This window comes from Pteropus medius, unplaced genomic scaffold (genome assembly GCF_902729225.1).
Source record: "Pteropus medius unplaced genomic scaffold, Ma_sr-lr_union100, whole genome shotgun sequence".
Classification (NCBI taxonomy): Eukaryota; Metazoa; Chordata; class Mammalia; order Chiroptera; family Pteropodidae; genus Pteropus; species Pteropus medius.
This window is the reverse complement of record NW_024349801.1, coordinates 3,480,912-3,502,168: the sequence shown is the minus strand read 5'-3', so window position 1 is coordinate 3,502,168 and position 21,257 is coordinate 3,480,912. Positions and strand designations below refer to the sequence as shown.

Below are 21,257 nucleotides of genomic sequence, written 5' to 3'. Positions count from 1 at the left end.
CCAGGGGGTCTGCTGTCCTTGGCAGAAGGAAGAGAAATTTGGAGATGGCCTCCATCCCACAGGGACACAGAAGTAGAGAAAGAAGTCACTCCGTCACAAAGGAAAATCATTATGAATAAAAAAGTGGCCACTTTAGAGTTTCACAAATAACATTTATTGACCACATTCATAACAGAATCTCACCCCCATTCCCAGTAACCCTGCTACAACTAAGAATCACTTGATGATAAATAATTTAGATTGAAACTTGGGTGTGCATTATGTGAGCTGAGAAAATAGTGGCTATCACAGACTCCTCCTGATTTGACGACGTTTGTTAAAGACCTTGATTATGACTGGTATTATTGAGGATGTTCTTGACAGTAGCTGAAGATTCCAACTTCAAACCCAAAAAAATTGGCTGGAAAGCAAAGGGAAAGGCAGTTACTAGAAACCGTTCCCCAAGAGCCTCCATGGGGAAGAGAGTGGGGGGTACTCCTGCAGCAGAGGGGGATGTCATCCAGGTCCCCAGTGCACTCAGTCCCCAGGAGCCCGGGCAGGAGATAGGTGAAGTGAGGTGACACCAGGGCGTGGTCTCAGCTGGCTCACTTTCCAGCTATGGGATCTCGGGCCGTCACTGAACCCCTCAGAGTCCACTCTCTCCCCCTAGAATGAGGAGGAGAGTCCCAGCTATGCAGAACTTGGAAGGGAATCAAACGAAACGAAGGTACGGGCAGGTCCAATGGAGAAGGCAAGCGCCTGAGTTAATTCCTGCTCTTCAGGGATCCCCGGTGGACAGCTTCTGAGCTCACCTGCTCTCCCGAGGCCTCCGTGATTCTAACAAGTCTCTTCCAGGCCAGCAGATGGGCAGCCGGAAGCTTCTCAGATAAGCCAGTGGTGTAGTTTGGGGTATCTCACAGAGCATCCCACATGCACCCCCGCCAGGCAAGATATCTTTCCTAAACAGCTGGCTGGTGCCTGCACCTCTGTCCTAAGGGCCTGACTCAGAAGCAAACCCTTCCTATAAAAGTGTCAGCGATTTTCCTTTTGGCCTACTCTGCCCACCTGCCTAACAGTCAAGTTTCTATCTTTGGTCTTCCCAGAGTGGGTATGGGGAGGCCAACTCAATCTAACGTTGAGTTGGCAAACTTAAAAAGAAAGACGAATCTTCATGAAAAGCAAAAAAGGAAAATCTCACGGTGCTACCCTCCTCTGTTCAAAGGTCACACCAAGCTAATGGACCCTTTCCTGGGAGCACATGACCTAGAGAGGACACACCCCAGGTCACTCATTAGTGAATGTGCATCATAGGGTCATTTGTGAGGCAGGGAAGACAACGCTAAGAGAACAGAGAAGCAGAACACAGGGGAGAGGGACTTGCACTTCTGCCTGTGACAGAGTAAGACAAAGCTAACCTTCCATAAACAACTGGAAAACTGGGAAAAAGACACCTAACAATTGTTTTCAGGTACTGGACATTTTCTAGAATATTCCTCTTACATTTACATGGAAGAGACAGACAATTAAAAAGCAAACAAGTCAATATATGTAAATTAGAATTACATACATGTACATATTAATATGTATTTGTATGTCTTCTATGTACATATATTTGTGTATTTACATGTACTTATACCAGTTCACCAAGAATGGGTGAACTGGGGGTGGTGGGGTGGAAGCCTAGAAGAGGAAGAGGAGGTAGGCTCTTCCAGAGGAGACTAAAGAAAGCAGCCTGGTAAAGGGAGGCCCTGCCTTGAACCCCCAAGGTCACTCTGGAGGCTTCCTGGGGGAGGGAGTCAGCAGGGTTCCAGGTGAGAAAAGTAAGGCTGGGGCCAGGTTGGTGGGGGCCAGGCTGATGGGGGCCAGATTGGGTAAGGGCTTTACAAGATCGAGCCTTGATGGTTGGTTAAGGACTTGAGGGGTCAGCAGTAGGTCCCCAGCCCAAAGATGTGCTCGAACCCCAGAGGGCTGGCTTGGCAAGGTGGCTCTAAGAGCCACTTTCAACCCTGACATGACAGGAACCAGCGATCTTTCAGGGGCAGGGCGATTTTAGAACTTGAGGCAGGGAAAAGGAAATATTTGGGTGATCCCAAAATGCCCCACTCCCCACCAATAGCGCTGATGTATCTGCACTGTTCTTCCATTAATCTTGCTGGAATAAGATACCTGCATTGGGTATGATATTGGACAGTGATAACCACATAATAGTGATCATGGCCCCATCCATTCCTCACTCTTTGTTGAACTACAACCAAGTCTCCCACATCCTTGATGCAACTAAAGCCCAACAGCCTTGGGTGAAGCAGCCCAGGGAGTGAGATGGGCCCAGGGTCACCTCTGCTCACCGAATGACTACGATGACCCTCAGGACAGCCTGGAGGAAGGTCAGAAAGCTGAGGTTGAGGGGCAGGAGGGGGACCTGGGGATTCGCTCCCCTCTCCAGGGCCAGTGGCCCATCCCGGTGAAGGGCCTGGAGCTGCTGCCACTTGAGGAGGAGGTGTCCATCACAGCAGATCCGCCAGCGGTTGTACCAGGAGCGTGAGTCCAGGGGGGTCTCTAGATGGAGAAAGTGAATCAGGCCTGGGCAGGGTGTGAAGACAAGTCTGTCATTAGTGTATATACTGCACACCAGAGAACCCTCCAGAACCCAGGGCAGGAAACCAAGCGTCCCAGCAAGGCCTGTCACAGCCCCAGGGTGCGGAGCTGAGCCAACTCATGAGATGAAGAGAGCGGTTTACTTATTTCCAGGGTGATCACAGGGCCTCATAGCTGTTTTCTGAGTCTTCATCTTTTAGAGCTGCATACTGAAATATTTATGAATGAAAGGACCAGGTATTTGGCTGGGATTTGCTCCACATTAATCTTTTCCTTGCTCTTTTTTTGGAGGGGGAGATGGAGTGAGTGAAGCTCACATGAAACCAGGTTGACGAGGAGCTGATGATTGGAGCTGAGTGATGGGTACATGGGGTTTATCTGAGTAATTGAAATTTCCCATAATAAAAAGTTAACAGCAGCCAAACCAACAGGATTCCATTGTTTCCATCTCCTTGCTACTCTCTAGGTTTCTCGAGACTTTCTTTGTGCTCTCCTGATATTATATCTCATTTTTTATTATATTATTAATATGCTATTATAAAATGTACACTCTATGACAAAAAGGTGCACTATTAACAAAATATAATAAATATACTTATAAGAATTTCTACTGCAAACGCATAGAGAAGAAAAGCATATAAGCTCCTCTTTACAAGGAAAATCAAGATGAAAAATATGGATTTTTCTCTTTAAAATAGAAATCAGCTGGATATGAGGCCCAGAGAAACACATATTTAAGTTCCTCTGTCTGAAGCTCAAGAAGAGACACCTGCTAATCCTCCTTGTACAATGAGACTGGGCTCTCAGTCCCGTCCTATGAGTAAGTTGAATGGGTTTGAGGCTTGAAACATCACTAATATAAATAGCCTGAACTGTAAAACAATGGCTGCAGTAAAAATTAATACTGGTTTTTAACAATGTATCAGCTGATGCGCATGATTCAGCTATAAACTAACTGAGCTTTTAGTTTTACTTAAAGATGCAAAGCATTATTCAAAGCCAAAAACAATCAATAAAAATGAAACAATAAATGTGTGATTTTATGGTTGGAAGAGGAATTTCTCCTTCTTGTCTTACTGGCACAGAGTTTTTTTATTTTTTATTTTTATTTATTTAATTTTTATTTATTTTTTAGGCAAGACAACCTTTGGTTGACCTCACATATTGCAGGGACCCTGCCAGTTTACAATCCCCTTTTTTTTTTTTTTTTTTTACACCTACAGCACCTGGTCTTCCTAGGTGGTCTCCCCATCCAAGTACTAACCAGGCCCGACCTGCTTAGCTTCTGAGATCAGACGGGATTGGGCTTGTTCAGGGTAGCATGGCCATAGATGTTTTTTTCTTAAATAAAGTGATCTTTAGCTCTTTTACCTGAAACTCGAGCCAATGTATTGCTTTTTATTTTGTTCACTTGCATCCTCCCCAGTCTGTCTTTGGGGGACCTTTCCCTGCGCTCTCCCCTTGTCCACATGGGTCATCAGCTCTGCCACACACCACCTGGCCCCATCCATTCCTCAACAGGGCTTTTGCTTTTTAAATTTACATTAATGGAGTCCTAGAGTATGGACTACAGAGACTTGTTTTTGTTTTTCTATGTCACAATGTGTCTGGGAGTCCATTTCATTTTCCCTAACAGCTGTACACTCCAGGCAGCAAGTGTATTTCAAATACACCCCCACTGATGTCCACCCTCCCACTGAGAGACACTTATGTTGCTTCCAATGTTTTGCCAAGTAAATCACTGCTGCAGACAGGTGTGCACGTGGGGGTGTCTATAGACATTGCCCAGATTTGGGCTTGCTGGATTAAGGGTTATTATGCACGTTATGAAATTTGACAGACAACTTCAAATTGACCCCCTGACAAAGCCTGTGACAATTTATATTCCTCTTAATTGTGTTACTTCTATATTCAGGAAAACGTGAATCTTTTGCAGCATGAAGAAGTGGGCGTGTGGGGTGGTGGTCATTCATTTCCCAGCCACTCTCCCACCCAGCTTCACGGCCCTGGTCTCTGAGAAAGCCGCTCAAATCACTCGCCTATCACAGGAACCCTGGCATCGGTCATCCAACCTCTCGGCATCCATCCATTCCCTCTTGTGTTTACAGAGTCCACTACGGGGTACTCATACACAGAGTCTGGCTACAGAACACCAAGGGGAGGATGTGATACAAGCCCACAAAACATGTCCACTCCTTCGCTCACATGCAACACAGAGAAAGCCGATGTGTTGTCCATTGGTACCAGAAAGCGTCTTCAAGAACAAATCCACCTACTCATTTTAGAAACAAAGAAAGTAATGGTCAAGGTGTAGATGCCACCGCCTAGTATGATGTGTGTGTGTGTGTGCGCGTGCGCGTGTATGCTGGGTCACAAACATATAAATATATGAACCTACACTGTCATGAATATATACTACATTGTGAACAAATGAATATGCACATTCCATGTCATGAATATATGAATGTATATATACTAGGTCACAAACATGAATGTATGAAAATACTGTGTAATGAATACATGCATAAATATGGTGTCATGAACATATGGTGTGTCATAAGTATATAATGTAGAAATATGTACTATGTCATGAATATATATACATACTATGTCATAAATATATATACATACAACTTATGTATTATGTCATGAATTAAAGATTAGAACTTTAAAAAAAAAAAAGATTTTAAATTGGTTTCACCCTGAGAACCAATGGTGATAGACTGGTAGAGTCTGAGGCTTCCCTGGGTTCATTGGGAAAAGATGGTGGGTGATTAGTGATGCCTGGTGAGAGCAAGAGTGAAGAAGTGCTATGTGTGCCAGTCTGTGGCCTTCTCTGTGTTACAGGTGTCTGGAATTAGAGAAGTCTCCCCACCCCGTCAGACCCCACTTTCCCAGGAGAGAGAGATGGGATGAGACTCATGCATGCTGAGTTACCTTGGATGCCTTTCAGACTCTGCTGCCTTTTCACCACCTGAAAGAAAAGCGTGTGGGCGAATGTGTCAGCCCCTGTGATCCACCATCGGGGGAGCCATTACTTTTGCCTGGAAACCTCCTAAGGGGTCAGGCCAGAGTAGAATGCCAACCCTGGTCTCCTTTTAACAGTCTTCTGGGTTTTCATTCTGGGGACAGTTTGCTACTTGATGACAGTAAACCAACAACTGGAATGGGACCCAGGGCAGAAAGGAAGCCTATAACTACTACCTAGAACATACATGGGAGAAAAGGTGCCCTAGGCCGAGGAGGGCTGGATCTGGCTGATCTGCAGTCACTACCCTGGAACCCAGAGCTCTGGAGATGCCAGACGGAGCAAAGAGGGAGCACAGAAACTCAGAGCAGTGGTACTTCCTGGGCACCCTCCATCCCACCACTACCCTCTAGGCCTGCCAGGGTTGAGGCTACAAGCACAGGATGCTCTGACAGGCTGACAGAACTGGAGGGGGTGAAGGAGGAGAGGGTGAGAAGGAAGAAGTGGTGAGGTGAGCAAGGGAGGTGGAGGAAAGGGGCCAGGTGGAGGAGGAGGGAGAGATGCGGCAGGAGAGATGGTGAGCGAGGGGGCAGCAGAGACCGGCACTCTCTTCAGAGAGCAGTGTACTCCTCCCCAACCCCCGTCAGCACACAGGACCTGGCCGCATCCCACAGACAGCCTCTGCACTCTGCTGCCCTCAGCCATGGCTTTCAGAGGACCCCTCCCCCACAGAACACCAAGGGAAGCCTCTGTGGGAAAAGAACCCACCCCCTTCCCCTCTTCTCCAGGTCTCTCGGAAAGCCCACCCTCACTCTCAGGCCTCGCTGCTCTGAGAGCCTCCTTCTTACCTTTTTGTGAAACCTCAGGACCCGGGGCACCCAGTAGGGCATCGTGGCCTGATCCCTAGGCATCGGGAGGCGACCCCCGAAGCGGTGGCGTGAGCAGGGACACGCCTTGGTGGCTTCGGGGATATAAACCCGGACCGTCTTTTCGATCTGACAGAGAGGAAGGGAAGAGAAGGCCCAAAGGGAGATGGAGCCACACCCCAGACAACCTTGCCTCAAGGACTGAGCCTGGAGCACTCCTCTCCACATCCCTCCCTCCAACCATCTGGTTGAGGGAGCACGGTCTCCCCTTCATGACATTCTCAGGGCAGGAAGCACCAGCACTTCTATGTTCCCCCTGCCCTCACTAACCACTGCCTGTACCTCTGTAGTGGGACTCCATGTGGCACCAGGGTAGGACATGCAGGTTGAGCCAGAAGACCTGGCTCTGTCCTGACCCTGGTGGCCTCCAGGAGTGGCCCTTGGGCACAACATTTAGCCCCTCAAAGCCTCAGCATTCTCAGCCATAAAGAGGACTCTGCTAGCATTTTGATATTGATCAGAGTCTAAAATGGACAATCTTTGATCCAGAAATCCACTCCTGGCACTGTATCCCAGGAAGACTCGTGATCCTGCTGACTTCTCATGGTTGTCAGGAGAGCCAGACAATCTGAGTGAGATGTGCTGCAGAGATCAGATGACTCTGCAGACGGGATGAGGGATCTGAGGGCTCATGCAAAGGGGAAGGCATAACAAGGCCTGGAGCACTCAGGACCATCTCTCACCTCTGTACCACTTGCCACCATGGCATGGACACCTCCTGCCTGTCACCCTTTGCCCAGTGGAATGAGTACACCAAGCGCTTGATGAGTGCATGCTCTGTGGCAGGCACTTGTGCTAGAAACAAATAAGACCCTATCTTGCCCTCAAGGGGGTCACTATTCAGCACTGTCCATGAAAAAGAATAAACGTTGGGATGCCAGGGAACAGGAGCTGGGAGAGCATTCCAATGACGAGGAGGCTTTCCGAGAAAGTGTCACTGAGCCAGGCCATAGTGGACTGGCTAGGTGGAGAAGGCAGGAGATTTGAGAGCCCTGTGTGACAGCCCTCAAGGATGTGGATAACAGAACTAACTTCACAAGGCAGACCTTATGGGTTGGACGTGCAGCAATCATTTTCTCTCTCCTGTTAAAAGAACCCAGTTTTGCTCTAGGGGCAAAGTGCCCAGTCCCAAGGCACCACCATTTGCCAGGAATGGGTCTGGGATGAAGTCAAAGAGATGAAAGAGAAGTTGACTAGGGTGTCTGGGAATATTTTATCTCTGATAAGAAAGAGAGGATGGGAGAATAAGATTTCTATGCCCCCCTGAAAAAGAGAGGGCCTCATAAAAGGCTTACTTTGTGCCATGCACAGCTAGGTACAAGAGACTGGTGGCCGCCATCTAGAAACACTAGAGGTGACAGCGCCAACACTCTGAGTGGAAGGATGAAAAGAATCTGGGTCCTGAAGACACCATTAAGCCATAAAACCAATCCTAGAAGAATCCTCTCTCTACCAAAGACCCTAGCTGAAGCCACTCTCGGTCAGTTTCTGTACTTGCAACCTATGACCGTCTCTCAGATGAAATAGGAGCCTGTGGGGCAAGTGGAAAGGGGGCTGGGGAGCCAAGCTGGGGCCAGATCAGGAAGGACCCTGGGGGTTGTGTCAGGGTGTGTGGTCCATACTGTGAGGGAAATGAGGAGCTGTGGGAGAGTGACAGGACCTGATCCACGGTTCTAAAACTCACGGGCTGCAGATCAGAAAATGAAGTCAGAGCTAGAGAAGATGTAGGCAAGGAGCCCAGCTAGGAGACTGGGCAGTCGCCTAGTGGCACTCTGACTCCTGTATTCCTTCCATCGTGCTTAGGGCCACCTCCTTCCTGGTGCCCAACAGCATGACTCAGTGGAGAAAGCACTGGACTCAGAACCAGAGACCTAGATTTTAATCCCTGATCTGCTATGGACTGATTGTATGACCCCCAGACACCCCCTGTCCCTCTTTGGACCTCGGTTTTCCCATCTGCCAAAGGGATAGGATAATACCTACCCTGCCCAACTTTTAAATGATACAATGACCAATGAGAGAGATTGAGGCTATGATCACTGCCTAAAACAGTATGATCTAGTTATCTTGAAGCCACTGACCCTTTTAGAATTAAAAAAAAAAAGTGAGAGAGATGGCATCGCTGCAGATTCTACTGATATTAAAAGAGTAATGAGAGAATATTATGAACAACATTATGCCGATAAATATGACAACGATGACATAAAAGGCAAATTCCCCAAAAGACACAAACTACTAAAGCTCACTCAAGAAGAAACAGATAACGCAAATAGCTCCATTATCTATTAAATAAAAATTTGTAGGTAAAAACTTTCCAACAAATGAAGCTCCAAGCTTCACGGGCAAATTCTACCAAATACTCAAAGAAGAAATATTACCAAGTTTACAGTCTTCCAGAAAACTGAAAATGAGGGAATACTTTCCAACTCATACTACAAGGCCAGCATTACCCTAATACAAAAAGGAAGGCACTACAAGAAAAGTGCAGACCAATAGCTCTCATGAACGCAGATGCAAAAATTCTAATCAAACATATCAAAAGGATAATACATCATAATTAAATGGGATTAATCCCTGGAACGAGTGGTTTAACTTTTGAAAACCAATCAATGTAATTCATCATATTAACAAACAACAAAAAAATGATGATCTCAATAGACACAAGCAAAATCTAATATTCATTTCTGATAAATGCTATCAGCAAACTAGGACTATGAAGGGAATTTCCTCAGCCCGATAAAGCATTTATCTTAGAGCTACCATCACAGTTAATGGTGAAAACCCAAATGCTATCCCTCTAAGATCAGGAAAAAGGCAAGGATGTCTTCTTGTCTCCCTACTCTATTCAACAGTGGACTGGAAGTTCTAGCTGGCATGTCAGGCAAGAAAAATAAATAAAAGGCCAACAGATTGGAAAGGAAGAAATAAAACCATCTCTGTCTGTAGATGACAAGATCGTTATGTAGAAAATCTGATGGAATCTACAAAAAAGCTACTAGAATAAACGAGTTTAGCAATATTGTGGGATACAAGACCAAAATACAAAAATCAATGGTATTTCTAAATACTAGCAATGAGCAATTATAAATTGAATTTTAAAAATATCATCAAAAATATGAAATACTTATGGCAGATCTGACAAAATATGTGCAATACCTGTACACTAAAAACTGCAAAATATTGCTGAGAAGTATTCAAGAAGACCTAAATAAATATAGAGATTACCATGTTCATGGATCAAGAGACTTAATACTGTTAAGACAATTCTCTTCATATTGATCTATACACATAATTCCCATCAAAATCCCAGCAGGATATTTTTGTAGAAACTGTAGAATCTAAAATTCACATGGACATGCAAAGAACCTAGAACAACCAGCTTTAAAAAAGGAAAAACAACATTGGAAAACTAACACTACCTGATTTCCAAATTTTCTGTAAAGTCATAGTAATCAAGACAGAGTGCATGGTATTGGCATCAAAATAGATAATTAGATCAGCAGGACAGAACAGAGTCCAGAAATAGACTCATACACGTATGGACAACTGATTTTTGACAAATGTGCAAAGACAAGTCAGTAGAGAAAGTATGGTCTTTACGACATATGATGTTACAGCAACTAGACAATTAAATGCAAAAAAAAAAAAAAAAAGAACTTCAATCCATACCTAATGCTACATATAAAAATTAACTGAAAATAGACCACTAACCTAAACATGAACTGTAAACTATAAAACTTCTAGAAGAAAACACGCAAGAAACCTTTCTGATCTTGGGTTAGGCAAAAATTTCTTAGAAATGCTTAGAATGCAAGATCCATTACTGTGCTGGGAGTGGGCATACCTACGTAAGATCCAGAAATAAATTAAACTGATAAATTAGACTCCATCAAAATTTAAAATTTATTCTCTTTGAAAGCTACTAATAAGAGAATAAAAAGACAAGGCAAAGACACAGAGAAAATATTAATAAATTGAATATCTGATAAGGAACTTGCATCCAGAATATACATAAAGAATTCTCGAAACTCAGTAATTAAAGAACAACTCAATTTTCCTTAATGAGCAAAATATTTGAAGAAATACTTACATTATCAAATAAGACATACAGATGGCAAAAACATGAATAGATGCTTAACACCATTTGTCATAATAGATCTCCTAATTAAAACCACAATGAGATACACACCTGTTAAGATGGCTAAAATTAAGACTGACCAAACCAAGTGTTAGTGACGATGCGGAAGAACTAGAACGTTACGCACTACTGGTGGGGATGTAAAATGACACAATCGCTTTGGAAAAACAGTTGATACCTTCTTAAAAAGTTTAATACACACTTATCGTATGATCCAGCAACTCCACTCCAAATATGATTGTTTGCCCAAGAAATATGAAAGTATGTTCATACAAGGACTTGTACACAAATGTTCATAGCAGATTTATTTTTATTAGACAAAACTTCTGGAAGTGACCCAAATGTCCTTCACTGGATGAATAGATAAATTGTGGTCTAGTCATATAACAGGACTACTCAGCAGTAAAAACAAATAAACTATTGATACGCACAACCACACAGATTGAATCTCAAAATTAACCGTGTCAAGTGAAAGAAGCCAGACAAAAAAAGTACATGCTATATGATTCCATTTATATAAAATTCTAGAAAATGTAAACTATAGTGACAGAAGCAGATCAGTGGTTGCCTGGGGATGGCAGGGAGAGTTAGATGGGAGTTACAAAAGGACATAAAGAAACTCTTTAGGATTGTATATACATACATTATCTCGATTGTGGTAGTTTCACGAATGTATACATATGTCAAGACTTAGCAAACTGTACACTTTACATATGTGCAGTTTATCATGTCAATCTTAACTCCATAAATTTTGTTTTTAAAAGAAATCTGGTTTTTAAAAAACACACAAACTGTCTCCCATGAATTTTAATATCTCATTCATATGATACTTATGATTCTGAAAGGTGACTGATCCCTTGAAATTCACCCTGGACCCAGGTGGAAAAACCCCTGGTTCAAATCACCTACCTGCTTTTGAGGTCTCAGGGTTAGAGGGACCCAGTAAGGTAGCGCTGCCTCAGCCCTGGGCACTGGCAGGTGGCCCCCAAATCTGGCCTGGCACTCACAGAAGATGGGATCTTGGTGAACAGCACTGGGGACGGGACACATCTGAGTAAGAGCCAGAAAAGACAAAATTGAATATGATGCTGCATTTGTGATGTGAACAAAGGAACTCTCTGGAAGAGTGAATCAATGCTCAAAGGGAGCCAGGGTTGAGGCAGGGTGTCCAGGGGCAAGAACTGGGTCTTGGCCACTACTGCAGCTCAGAAAAAGGCAGGCCACTGTGGCTGGCCATCTAAAGTCATTTAGAGGGGGACCGCCAGAGCTTGCAGACCAGGTGTGCTGGGTTTCATAACCACTTACTACCATATTACCATGAGCAAGTCTTCAGTCCCCACTCTGAAAGTGGAGACGTACAACCAACTTTAGTGGGGAGATGATTGCTCTTTTTGTGGTTATGTGTCAATCTGCCTACAGTGCTTGCCATTTGCAAAGGCTTCCATATCCATGTCACGTAATCCTTCCTCACCAGACCCAAAGGTGGGAAGGAGAGGGGAAGTCATCCTTTCCAGAACAGATGGAGTTGATGTCCAGAGCAGGAACATTAGGGGGCAGGACCTGGTTCTCTCAAGGCCTCCTAAATCCCTGCCTTGAATGTTGTAAGGAACTGGGAGTTAGGGGTTGGCAGTGGGTGACCCTAGAGATTTTTGGGGCTCAGTGATGGCCCCTACAACCACAGACATCCTCTCATGAGATACTTCTAGACCCACATTCTTTACTCTCCCCACCCCACAGATATGTGTAGGTTGGGGTAAAGTAGCAAAGAGTTTGTTTTCCTTACTGGAAGATCTGTGAGGCACACTTCTTTCCCAAAGGTTTGAAATGTGCTCTTCCTAGAAAAGAAGAATAGGAAGGCTCAGAAAGTTCCCAGCTTTGTATAAATTGGAGGCAGGAATACTAGGGTGAGGGCCTGGGCCTGGCTCCTATCATTAACCCCCAGAGGTGGAAGGGGTCATCCTTCTAGGCCTGAGAGGGGAAATGGGTGACAACAGAAACACATGTGTTCCGGCTCATGTGCTAATGTCTGGGGGTTCTCGAATGCTATTAATGGAATCCTATATTCTCAAATCTACTTGCTTCAGGTGCACTCCAGCTAAAATTGTGCTAGGCCCTTTGGGAAGGACAGAAACATTCCAACTTGGGGAGAACTTTCCAAGACATGGAGCTGCCAACCACACCACCTATGGTGTTTTATCACATACCCCTGAGATTACTTGGAATACTGAAGGAAAACACTGTCAAAACTGTACATTTAATGAAATTCCTTCCAGTATAAAAACCTGGGTGCTTTGTCTCTGGAAGGACACACTCTCTATTACTCTTTCTTATTTCCCCCCCAACAAATGGCTAGAATGTTGGTCATATGCAGTCTCCAGTGGGCATAAATGAAATGTGTCAAAGTATTTTGTAACATGGAAACCATAAAAATGATACAAGTCTTTGTGTTTCATTATCATCATAATAATTATTACTGCTATTTTATACAGCAATAGTTTCAGGTCATTGAGAGCAACTCACCAGCTAATACTTGAGAACACAGAGGACGTGGGATGTTGCCCAGCACAGCATCCAAGCCCCTTGCTGGTAATGACAGTATTGCAGTTTCCTCAGTGGCGGAGTGCCCACACCCATCTCAGTCCTTGCAGTTCAAGTGAGCTGAAACCTCCTCCCTCATCTCAGAAACTGGCTCAAACTGGTGTCATAAACCAAGTCAGTCCAATGAAACTCATTCTGAGACTTTGTGCTAAAATTATTGGTAATGAGAATCTCCTTTTCTGCTGAGTTTGTAAGCCCCTAGAGGTCTTGGTGGTCATCTTGCCTCTAGGAAGGAAGCCAACACACAGGAAAGCAAAGCTGAGATGGAGACAAGCAGTCCTTGACCACACTCCTTGAGCAGCTGGATACATCCATGCCTGAAGCCCTACCCCTGATATTCTCAGTGAACCCAAATTGCCCTTTTGCGCTTACGTTTTGTGCTTAGGTGTGGTCTCTGTCCTGCCTATGTGATACAAGCTAGTGTGGGACAGGGTGACTCGGGGGCTCTGGGGCCAGCCCAGGTGACTGGGAGGCTAGCGCTCCTCCAGGAGTGGTATCCGTGGCTCAGCGTGCAGGACTCAAGGATGCACGTGCCTGTCCAGACGCTCTCAGGGTTTGAGTGCGCGCTGACCCAACGGACACCCGAGGGCTCCCGGAAGTGCCTGTCGCAGCTCAGATACGACCGTGGTGATAGAAGAGGTGATCCTCATCATGATGCGGTGACAAAAGCGGAGGCTACCTCATACACGAGTCATTTATCCCATGGACTAGCGCGCGCGCCCACACACACACACACACACTCCCCCCGCAGGCCGCCCACATCCACTCCCACCCTTCCTCTCTCTTCCCACTGGCTGACCCCAGGTTCCTCCTCTTCCGCCCGCCCGCCTCTCGGAGGCCCCGTCCTTCCGGCCCGACGGCCCCTCTGCGTGCACCTCCCCGCCCCGCTGATTGGTCTGCATAGAACCAATCAGGCGCTGCCTTCTAGGCATTTGCCTGGTGGCTGATTGGCTCCTAGCGGCAGGGGTCAGCGGGTCAGCTGGGCGGGTGGTTTTGGGTCCGAGCAGAGGTGGGAAGCTTGCGGGTCGGACCTTCACCCTTGCAGCATATTGTCCTGCCCTGCGGTCTAGCCAAGGTGGGCGTCGCCTGGGGAAACCACCTACCTTGACTGGGAAAGCCCACTCACCATTTCCGACCGAGAGGCCTGCGGGTCCGTGGGACGCCCCAGCTGGAGGGTCTGTACCCTGGAAAGAGAGAAGGAGGTGGGACCCGCACATCAGCGGCCTTGTAGGGACGTGCGGACGCCGGCCAGGGGCTGCTTTCAGGGAGCCACGAAGCATTGCGGCATGAGTATATCCCACACAGGACGTGGGATATACCTGTATTTAAAGTTTTTCTGAAATTCAGATTTAACCGTGCGCCCCGCATTTCACTTGCTAAATCTGACAACCCTACCAATGAGCTCAAATTGTGACTTGGAGAGATATGAGTGTTTCTTGAGCAACCTGGAGTTTAAAAGGCTATGGAATTCAAAACAGCTGTCATCCCGAGGGTCGCAGTGCAGTTCTGTACGGTCTAGCCTGTTTTCCTCTGCCCCTTCCTCCACCCTCGCTCACGTGCACACGTGCGCTCTGGGCAGATGCTGAAATGAAAACAGGATGTACGCCTTCACATGCTCATAATACCAAATGCTTTCTGCCTCTGTGTGTTCCTTTATCATAAATTCCAATATGTTTTTATTGGAAACTGAGTTTTTCCCCCACGTCAGTATTTTCATGCTGACTTTAATACTCTAAATATTGATCTTTGCCCAAACCGTCATAAGAAACTGTAGCCCTGATGCCTAATACCCCAATGTGCTGTGTTCTGCTCAGTCTGGATAGGTATTTAAGATCGTGACCTATGAGCAGGGGTGAGCTTCCAGCCAGTACACGCATGTGCTCCTGGCTAGCACCCATGCTGATTGGATAATGCCCCTACCATATTAGCTGCTAAATATCTCAAACCACTCCTGCATGTGTGTGTATAAACAATGTCATCACTGGTCTCTCAGTTATCCAGGTATCTCGTCATTAGCCTAGCATTTTATTTACAGCTGTCTTGTTTCTGCCCACCATGGAACGTTCTTGGCTTCTATGCTGTCTCAATTCTCCTGAGCCCACTGAAGCATTGCTATAGCATAGAAGACTGGAACACTGTCTTGCCCTTTCATGTCAAGAATAGTTCATCATTGTCCCCATCCCTGCCTGGAATGGCTAAAATTAAAAGGATTGAAAATACCAAGTTTTCGAGGAGGTGGCAGCTGGAACCCCCCCATACATTGCCCATGAAATAGATACAACCATGTTGGCAAACTCTTCGGCAGTATTTACAAAACCTAAACATGAATACACAATGACCAGGAAGTTCCTTGCCCCAGTATACACCTAAGAGAAATGAGAGCTTACATCATGGACAAAAATACTCTCAGCAATAGTTTGTCAACAGCTCCAAACTGGAAATGACCCAAATGTCCATCCTTAGAAGAAAAGATTTTTAAAAAGAATGTATGGCATATTCATATAAACACTATATGATAACACAAAAGAACACAATTGCAGCCCACAACATGGGTGAAGCAAACAAGCCAGACTCCAAAATGTTCATGTGATTAACACCTGCACAAGGTTCAGAGCCAGGAAAGCAAATCTACCACTATGCCAGCTGGCAATCCAAAGGAGACCCCACCCGCCCTGCCCCAAGCGGTCAGAGTAATAAGGACCTGATCCCAATCCTTGCCCTGCCTCTTACTGTATCAGGCAAGTTGCCTAACTTTTCCAAGCCTCGGCTTTGTCAGTAAACTGGTGATAACCATAGTATCGATCCCACAGGAAGTTTGAGATGATCAGGTAAGGCGGAGCACGAAAGGTGCTGAAGAAAGCCAGGCATGGAGTGAGTGTTCCATGCATGTCAACCGCCACTACTTGAGTGTGACAGAATCGTTTTTTCCTATATTTCCCTTTCCCTTCCCACTTCAAGCAGGGGTTGGCTCCTTGCCACTATCTCAGGGGAAGGAAGTGGAACCAGCGAAGCCTGTGGCTGCCAAACACTGCTGCCAGGATTTTGTTTCCAAAGCTCCCGGCAAAGAGAAGGGGGAGCAGAGCGAGGGCTCTGAGTCCCGGGAGTCGAGGTGCAGTTGTGTAGTGTGTTCACCAATCCAGGGTCCTGTTTAGCCTGTGTTCAGCATAACTGACCCATGACAAGCATAGAAAAGGAGTTCTACAAATCTAAACCTTGTGGGTTAAGTTAAAAACGTAATTTTAAAATCTAAATAAGAACTATATTGTTAAATCTCATGTCCCTCATCAGGGATTTAAGGGTCTCTCAGAAGTTCAGCATCTCCTCTCAGCCCGGGTTGCTCAGTGCTTTGGGTCAAGATCCCACCAGGCACTGCCGACTTGTGTAGATGTGTTCTGTACTAACAGCTCCTGCATACAGGATGCTCGCTATCTCACCCATAATGGGTCCCTATGTTATATGCCTGGTCCCCACTGGTGGACGTCATCTTTTGCAACTCTGCTGCCCCAAATGCTTACCCTTTCCTTCTGGGATCACAGGCTTCATGGTCGCCCTTATTCTCCTTGCCTCTCCGTCTGCAACATTCTAGCATTTCTCTCTTCCAGGAGCTGTATAACTTCAGCGTCTTGGTCTCCCTTGCCTTCTTCACTGCATTTTCTTGCAATTCGCTGGGGGACACGGTACCACCATCCTCCTCCTCCTCACTGTCATCAGAGCGCTATGAAAGGGGCACAGCCCAAGCCAGACAGCCAAGCTCTGAGAGTTTGTTCATTTACAAATGCCTCTGTCACTGTCACCCCCTCCACATCCCCCTGCCAGCACCAAGTATCCACATACTAGTGCTTTCCCTGAGATCACCGAGTGTCCTCTAAGAGAATGTTTCCGAGAAGCATCTCACTTGCCCATGGTGCCCCATGGAAGTGTGCCTTCCAATAGAACTGTGGAATGTTGGGAACAGAGAGAAGCTCCACGGTGATGAGGGCCATCCACCAGGCTCAGGCAGCCTCTATCCTTGTCCTGGATCCTGGAAGGAGCCTGAGGAGAGGACAGGAATTGGGTCTAGGTCCTCGCCAGCCTCCCAGCCCAGTCCACAGATTGCTCAGCAGCCATTCTCAATGACTGAACAAGGGCGGTCTGCTAGTCCACCACAGGGCTCAGAGGATCCCTTCTTTGCTGTGTGGGCTCCCAAGTTGGGACAGCAGTCACCCTGAGCCAGTGTCTTGGCACCTGTTGTCCACTGAGTGGTCACAGCAGCTCTGTGAAGTAAGCTCCAGGGCCAAGCCATTAGCAGGTAGGACCCGAGACTGCGTTTAGGCCCGTAACACACAAGGCAGGAGCTGAATCGGCTTTTCTCTCATTCCCCCGCAACCCCAGTCCAGCAGCCCATGACCCCTCACCCAGAGTCCGAGCACTTCCCAGGGGTCAGGCCATGTCGGCCCTTACTGGAATCCCCACAGCAGCCTCTTGAGGGACATCTCCCATCACCTTCCTCACCTGCAGCCCTTTTTCAACATGGCAGTCAGAGCCAGCTTCTGACCATGCTCGGAAGCCCCCAGAGACCCCACTGGGGCTCAGAGGAAGGGCTCCGGTCCTTACTATGTCTGCATGGCACAGATAAACAGTACATCGGTGGTATTAAAATTTCACGAGAAGTGTTAGGAAAAAATGTTTAAAAAGGCTCCTTGAAGGGAAACAATAGTGGGAAAAAAAAGTTGAAGAACATTGCTGAATTAAAGAAGTTAGACTGAAAAAGCTACATGTTGTCTGATGCTATTTATTTGATATTCTGGAAAAGGCAAAACTATAGGGATGGAGAACAGATCAGTGGTTGCCAGTGACTGGGGATAGGCGACTGGCTATGAAGGGGCAGCACCAGAGATTTTGAGGGTGCTGGGACATTCTATATCTGGATTGTGGTGCTTGTTCACAGCTGTATGCATTGGTCAACGCAAAAAAAAAAATGTACACACACTAAAAGCTGACTGTACATAAATTATACCTCAAAAACTTAACCAATAGAAAAAAAAAGATAGCTCAACACTTCCTCATTAAAGTGCAAAGGACAGCTAGCTGTTTAAACTCCCATTCCTTGGGAATTTTCTCTGGACTCCTCTGCCCAAGAGGTTGGAAAAGGAGATATTTGTTATGCAGCGTATGACAGCTACAGAGAAGCCACTATGATGCAGCATCAGAATCCTTTGGGAAGCTTGGAAAGCTACAAATGCTCAGACCCTCTCCCCAAAGATCATGGTTCAGCAAGTGGGGGCTGGGGAAGCATCTCCCTCCTGATAAGCTCCTGAACCCCTTGGCAGACAGTGCTGCTGCTGACACAACAGCCATCACCTCCTCCTGACCACCAGAAGCCAGTGGAGATGGCCCCCCAGGGCTGGGGAGGAGCCACAGGCCTGCACCATCTTGGAGTCCCCTTCCCTGGGTCTCTGCTCAGGTTCTAGGGGTGATGATCCTCCCAAATAGAGGAGACAAGTGGGATACAACCTTGCCCACTGTCCTAACCCTGCAGGCTCTGGACCAAGCATTACTCAAGCCAAGCCGGGCACCACAGGTGCAACTGCACCTGCTTCTGTCTCAGCCTTGACCTTCCTGCTGCACTGGGGACACACCATGCCCTGATGTGGCACTCTGAGGGTCATGGGAAGGCCACCTCGGCCTATTCACGGGCCATTCTGTGCTGTAAGCTGTGCAGGCCTGAGACCATGCCACTTGTTTACCGTGTCCCCAACACTTGGCACCCTGTTTGGGGCATGGAGGTGCAGGTTCCGACCCACTGGTTCTCTACCAGGTGACTAAGTCCCGGAGACATTGGTCATGTCTGGAGGCATTTTGAGTTGTCACCATAGAGGAGGCCAGGAATGCTGTTCGATGTCCTACAGCACACAGGACAACCCCAAACATTGAGATGGAGTGTCTGGTGAAGCCTGGCTCCAAACAGTGGGCTGGGGACTGAGGAGCTCTGGATCACACGGCACTGACTTCTCTACACAGATCATGGGTAGGTGTGTGGCCTGGGCCACGGGCCCTGTCATGGCCATGGGAGGAGCAGGACATTGGTGGCCCTCTCGGTCTGCTGCTCAGGCCTCAGGGGCCACCACACAGGTCCTGGGTGGTCCACTGCCCCTTTCCTGATTCTGCTCCCTGAGAAGCACCTGTCCACACCAGGGCTGGGCAGAGCAGAGCCAGGCATCTGTCTGCACAGGGCCACAGTGTGGGTGCTGAGGGAACCCGAGTAGAGTATTTGTCTCCTGCAATAGCACTGTTTCTGCTGCACAGCTGCTGGTCACCCACACCCCCTGAAGGCTAGCCTGCAGGCCACCAAGCTGTAGCTGACAGAGCAGACACCTCTTATTCCCAATCACAGTATCAGGCAAACTAATGGCACTGTGGTTTTCTTCTATTCTCTAAATGCTTCTGAGAACACACAGCCAAATTACATTCCAGATCTTCTCCCAAAAATAAAGAGAGAGGTTAGCCTATGTTAACACTGGGATGGACCATGAATTATGAATTGGAGCACTTCTTCCTCGAACCAGGTGAGGGTTACATCAGGACACTCCCACAGCACTCTTAACAACTGGAACACGATAGTAGTGGACAGAATAAAAGGCTTCCAAAAGAACATGACTCCTTTCTCTAAGCTCTGAGTCATAACTCTGGGCTGCTCAGACGCCATGATCACAAGGAACTCAGGAAATTCCAAGATTCCTGTGATCAAGTTCACCAAATGACAAAGGGACTGAGCAGTTTGCTGATCCTCTCCATCACTGTTTACAAGCACTAAAAAGTGACCTCACAATGGCAAGAAAACCTCGCAATAGGCAACCCGCAAACTCAAAACCAGCCCTGAGACATCATCAAGGAGAAGACCAGATGGCTAAGGGAAGGGTCTTGACTGTCTGGGCCACAGCAGTAAACTCCAAGTTCTCAGTGACAGAGAAAGCCTGGCATGTCAACTTGGCCTCTGGGCTAGTTTTGCATGAAGCAGGAATACCTGTGTCTAGCTTGTCAGACCATTGTGTGTGCTCCCCACCCTTCATGTTAGCCAGGAGGACCTGCCAGGTCCTGAGCTGCCTGGTTTCAGGGCAGGAGGGTGTTGGTGAGAAGGAATAGGGCAGCGATAGCTGTGAGCACCAGCCACAGTGAACCAGATGCCCAGACAGAGGGACCTGGGGTGTAGTCAGGAAGGGAGGTCCCAGTCTGGACCAAGGAATGAAGGAGTTTGAAACTCCCACTGCCACGAGGCCTCCAAACCTGTTCACACTCAGCAGCAGATGCTAGAGGCCTGAGCTGGATGGGCAGATATAACTGGATATACTGCCAGGCCTGTGTCACGTAGCTAAAAATATAATAAGGTCACTTACAATAGTCTCACGCAATGAGCATTCAACCTCGATACAGAAGAATCTCCAATGACTTGTGTCTAAAACATCCAATCACATCCTCTTCGCCTGAGTAGCAGAAAACAGAGCATGTCCAAGTATGCAGAGGTGGAGCCAGGATCCCTTCCGGTCTACACAATAGACTTACCCAACCTCACAGCAGCAAGGTGGCAAGTGAAGGCAGGTGCTGCCAACCATGAAGAAACATCTAAAGACCCTCCTAGGTCTACCTGTCACCCCCCGCAAATCAAGTACCATGTGGGCGTAGCTGGTCCCTAAAGTGGGTCATTCTGGTTCTTTGCTGGACTTGCAATGAATTAACCAACTGGAAGGTCCCCTGATGAACTGCCTGACCATGCCCTTGACCAAGGGAAGCCAGCTGGTCGTAGGTCCCTGCACACTCACCTGCTGAACTGGAACCCGAGAGCTGGCTGAGGTTTCGGTTCAGAGTGGGAAAATAACACGTACTCCAGATGACCAGCTGGGCAGAGGACAAGCCCTTGCCCTTTACTGCTGCAGGCCACTGCCAGCTGGACAAACCCCACGAGCTCTGGGGCCCCTCCTCGTACCAGAGATACAGACGATGTGAACGCAGGTGACAGCCCACAGCCTAGAGTTATTTTAGTCGTTATTAGTGGAAACCATGTGTAGACCCAAACACT

At 47.1% G+C, this 21,257-nt stretch overlaps 1 protein-coding gene and 1 pseudogene across 2 annotated transcripts; both read right to left on the bottom strand.

The window, feature by feature from the left end:
• Positions 1–131: 131 nt before the first annotated feature.
• CUNH16orf95 (chromosome unknown C16orf95 homolog) lies at positions 132–21,092 on the bottom strand. Of its 2 annotated transcripts, none has more exons than XM_039888723.1 (9): positions 17,039–21,092; positions 16,720–16,919; positions 14,331–14,388; positions 12,390–12,441; positions 11,516–11,656; positions 6,391–6,537; positions 5,512–5,548; positions 2,325–2,559; positions 132–400 (listed from the first exon to the last, which is right to left on the bottom strand). In XM_039888723.1, exons 2-9 carry the CDS (start codon positions 16,745–16,747, stop codon positions 382–384), a joined length of 717 nt encoding a protein of 238 aa, XP_039744657.1. In that variant the 5' UTR covers positions 16,748–16,919; positions 17,039–21,092; the 3' UTR covers positions 132–381. The 2 variants fall into 2 exon arrangements, with proteins under 2 accessions (XP_039744657.1, XP_039744655.1); XM_039888721.1 differs by having other exon boundaries at positions 14,308–14,388; positions 17,100–21,092.
• LOC120581061 (uncharacterized) lies at positions 3,789–3,907 on the bottom strand (annotated as a pseudogene).
• Positions 21,093–21,257: the final 165 nt, after the last annotated feature.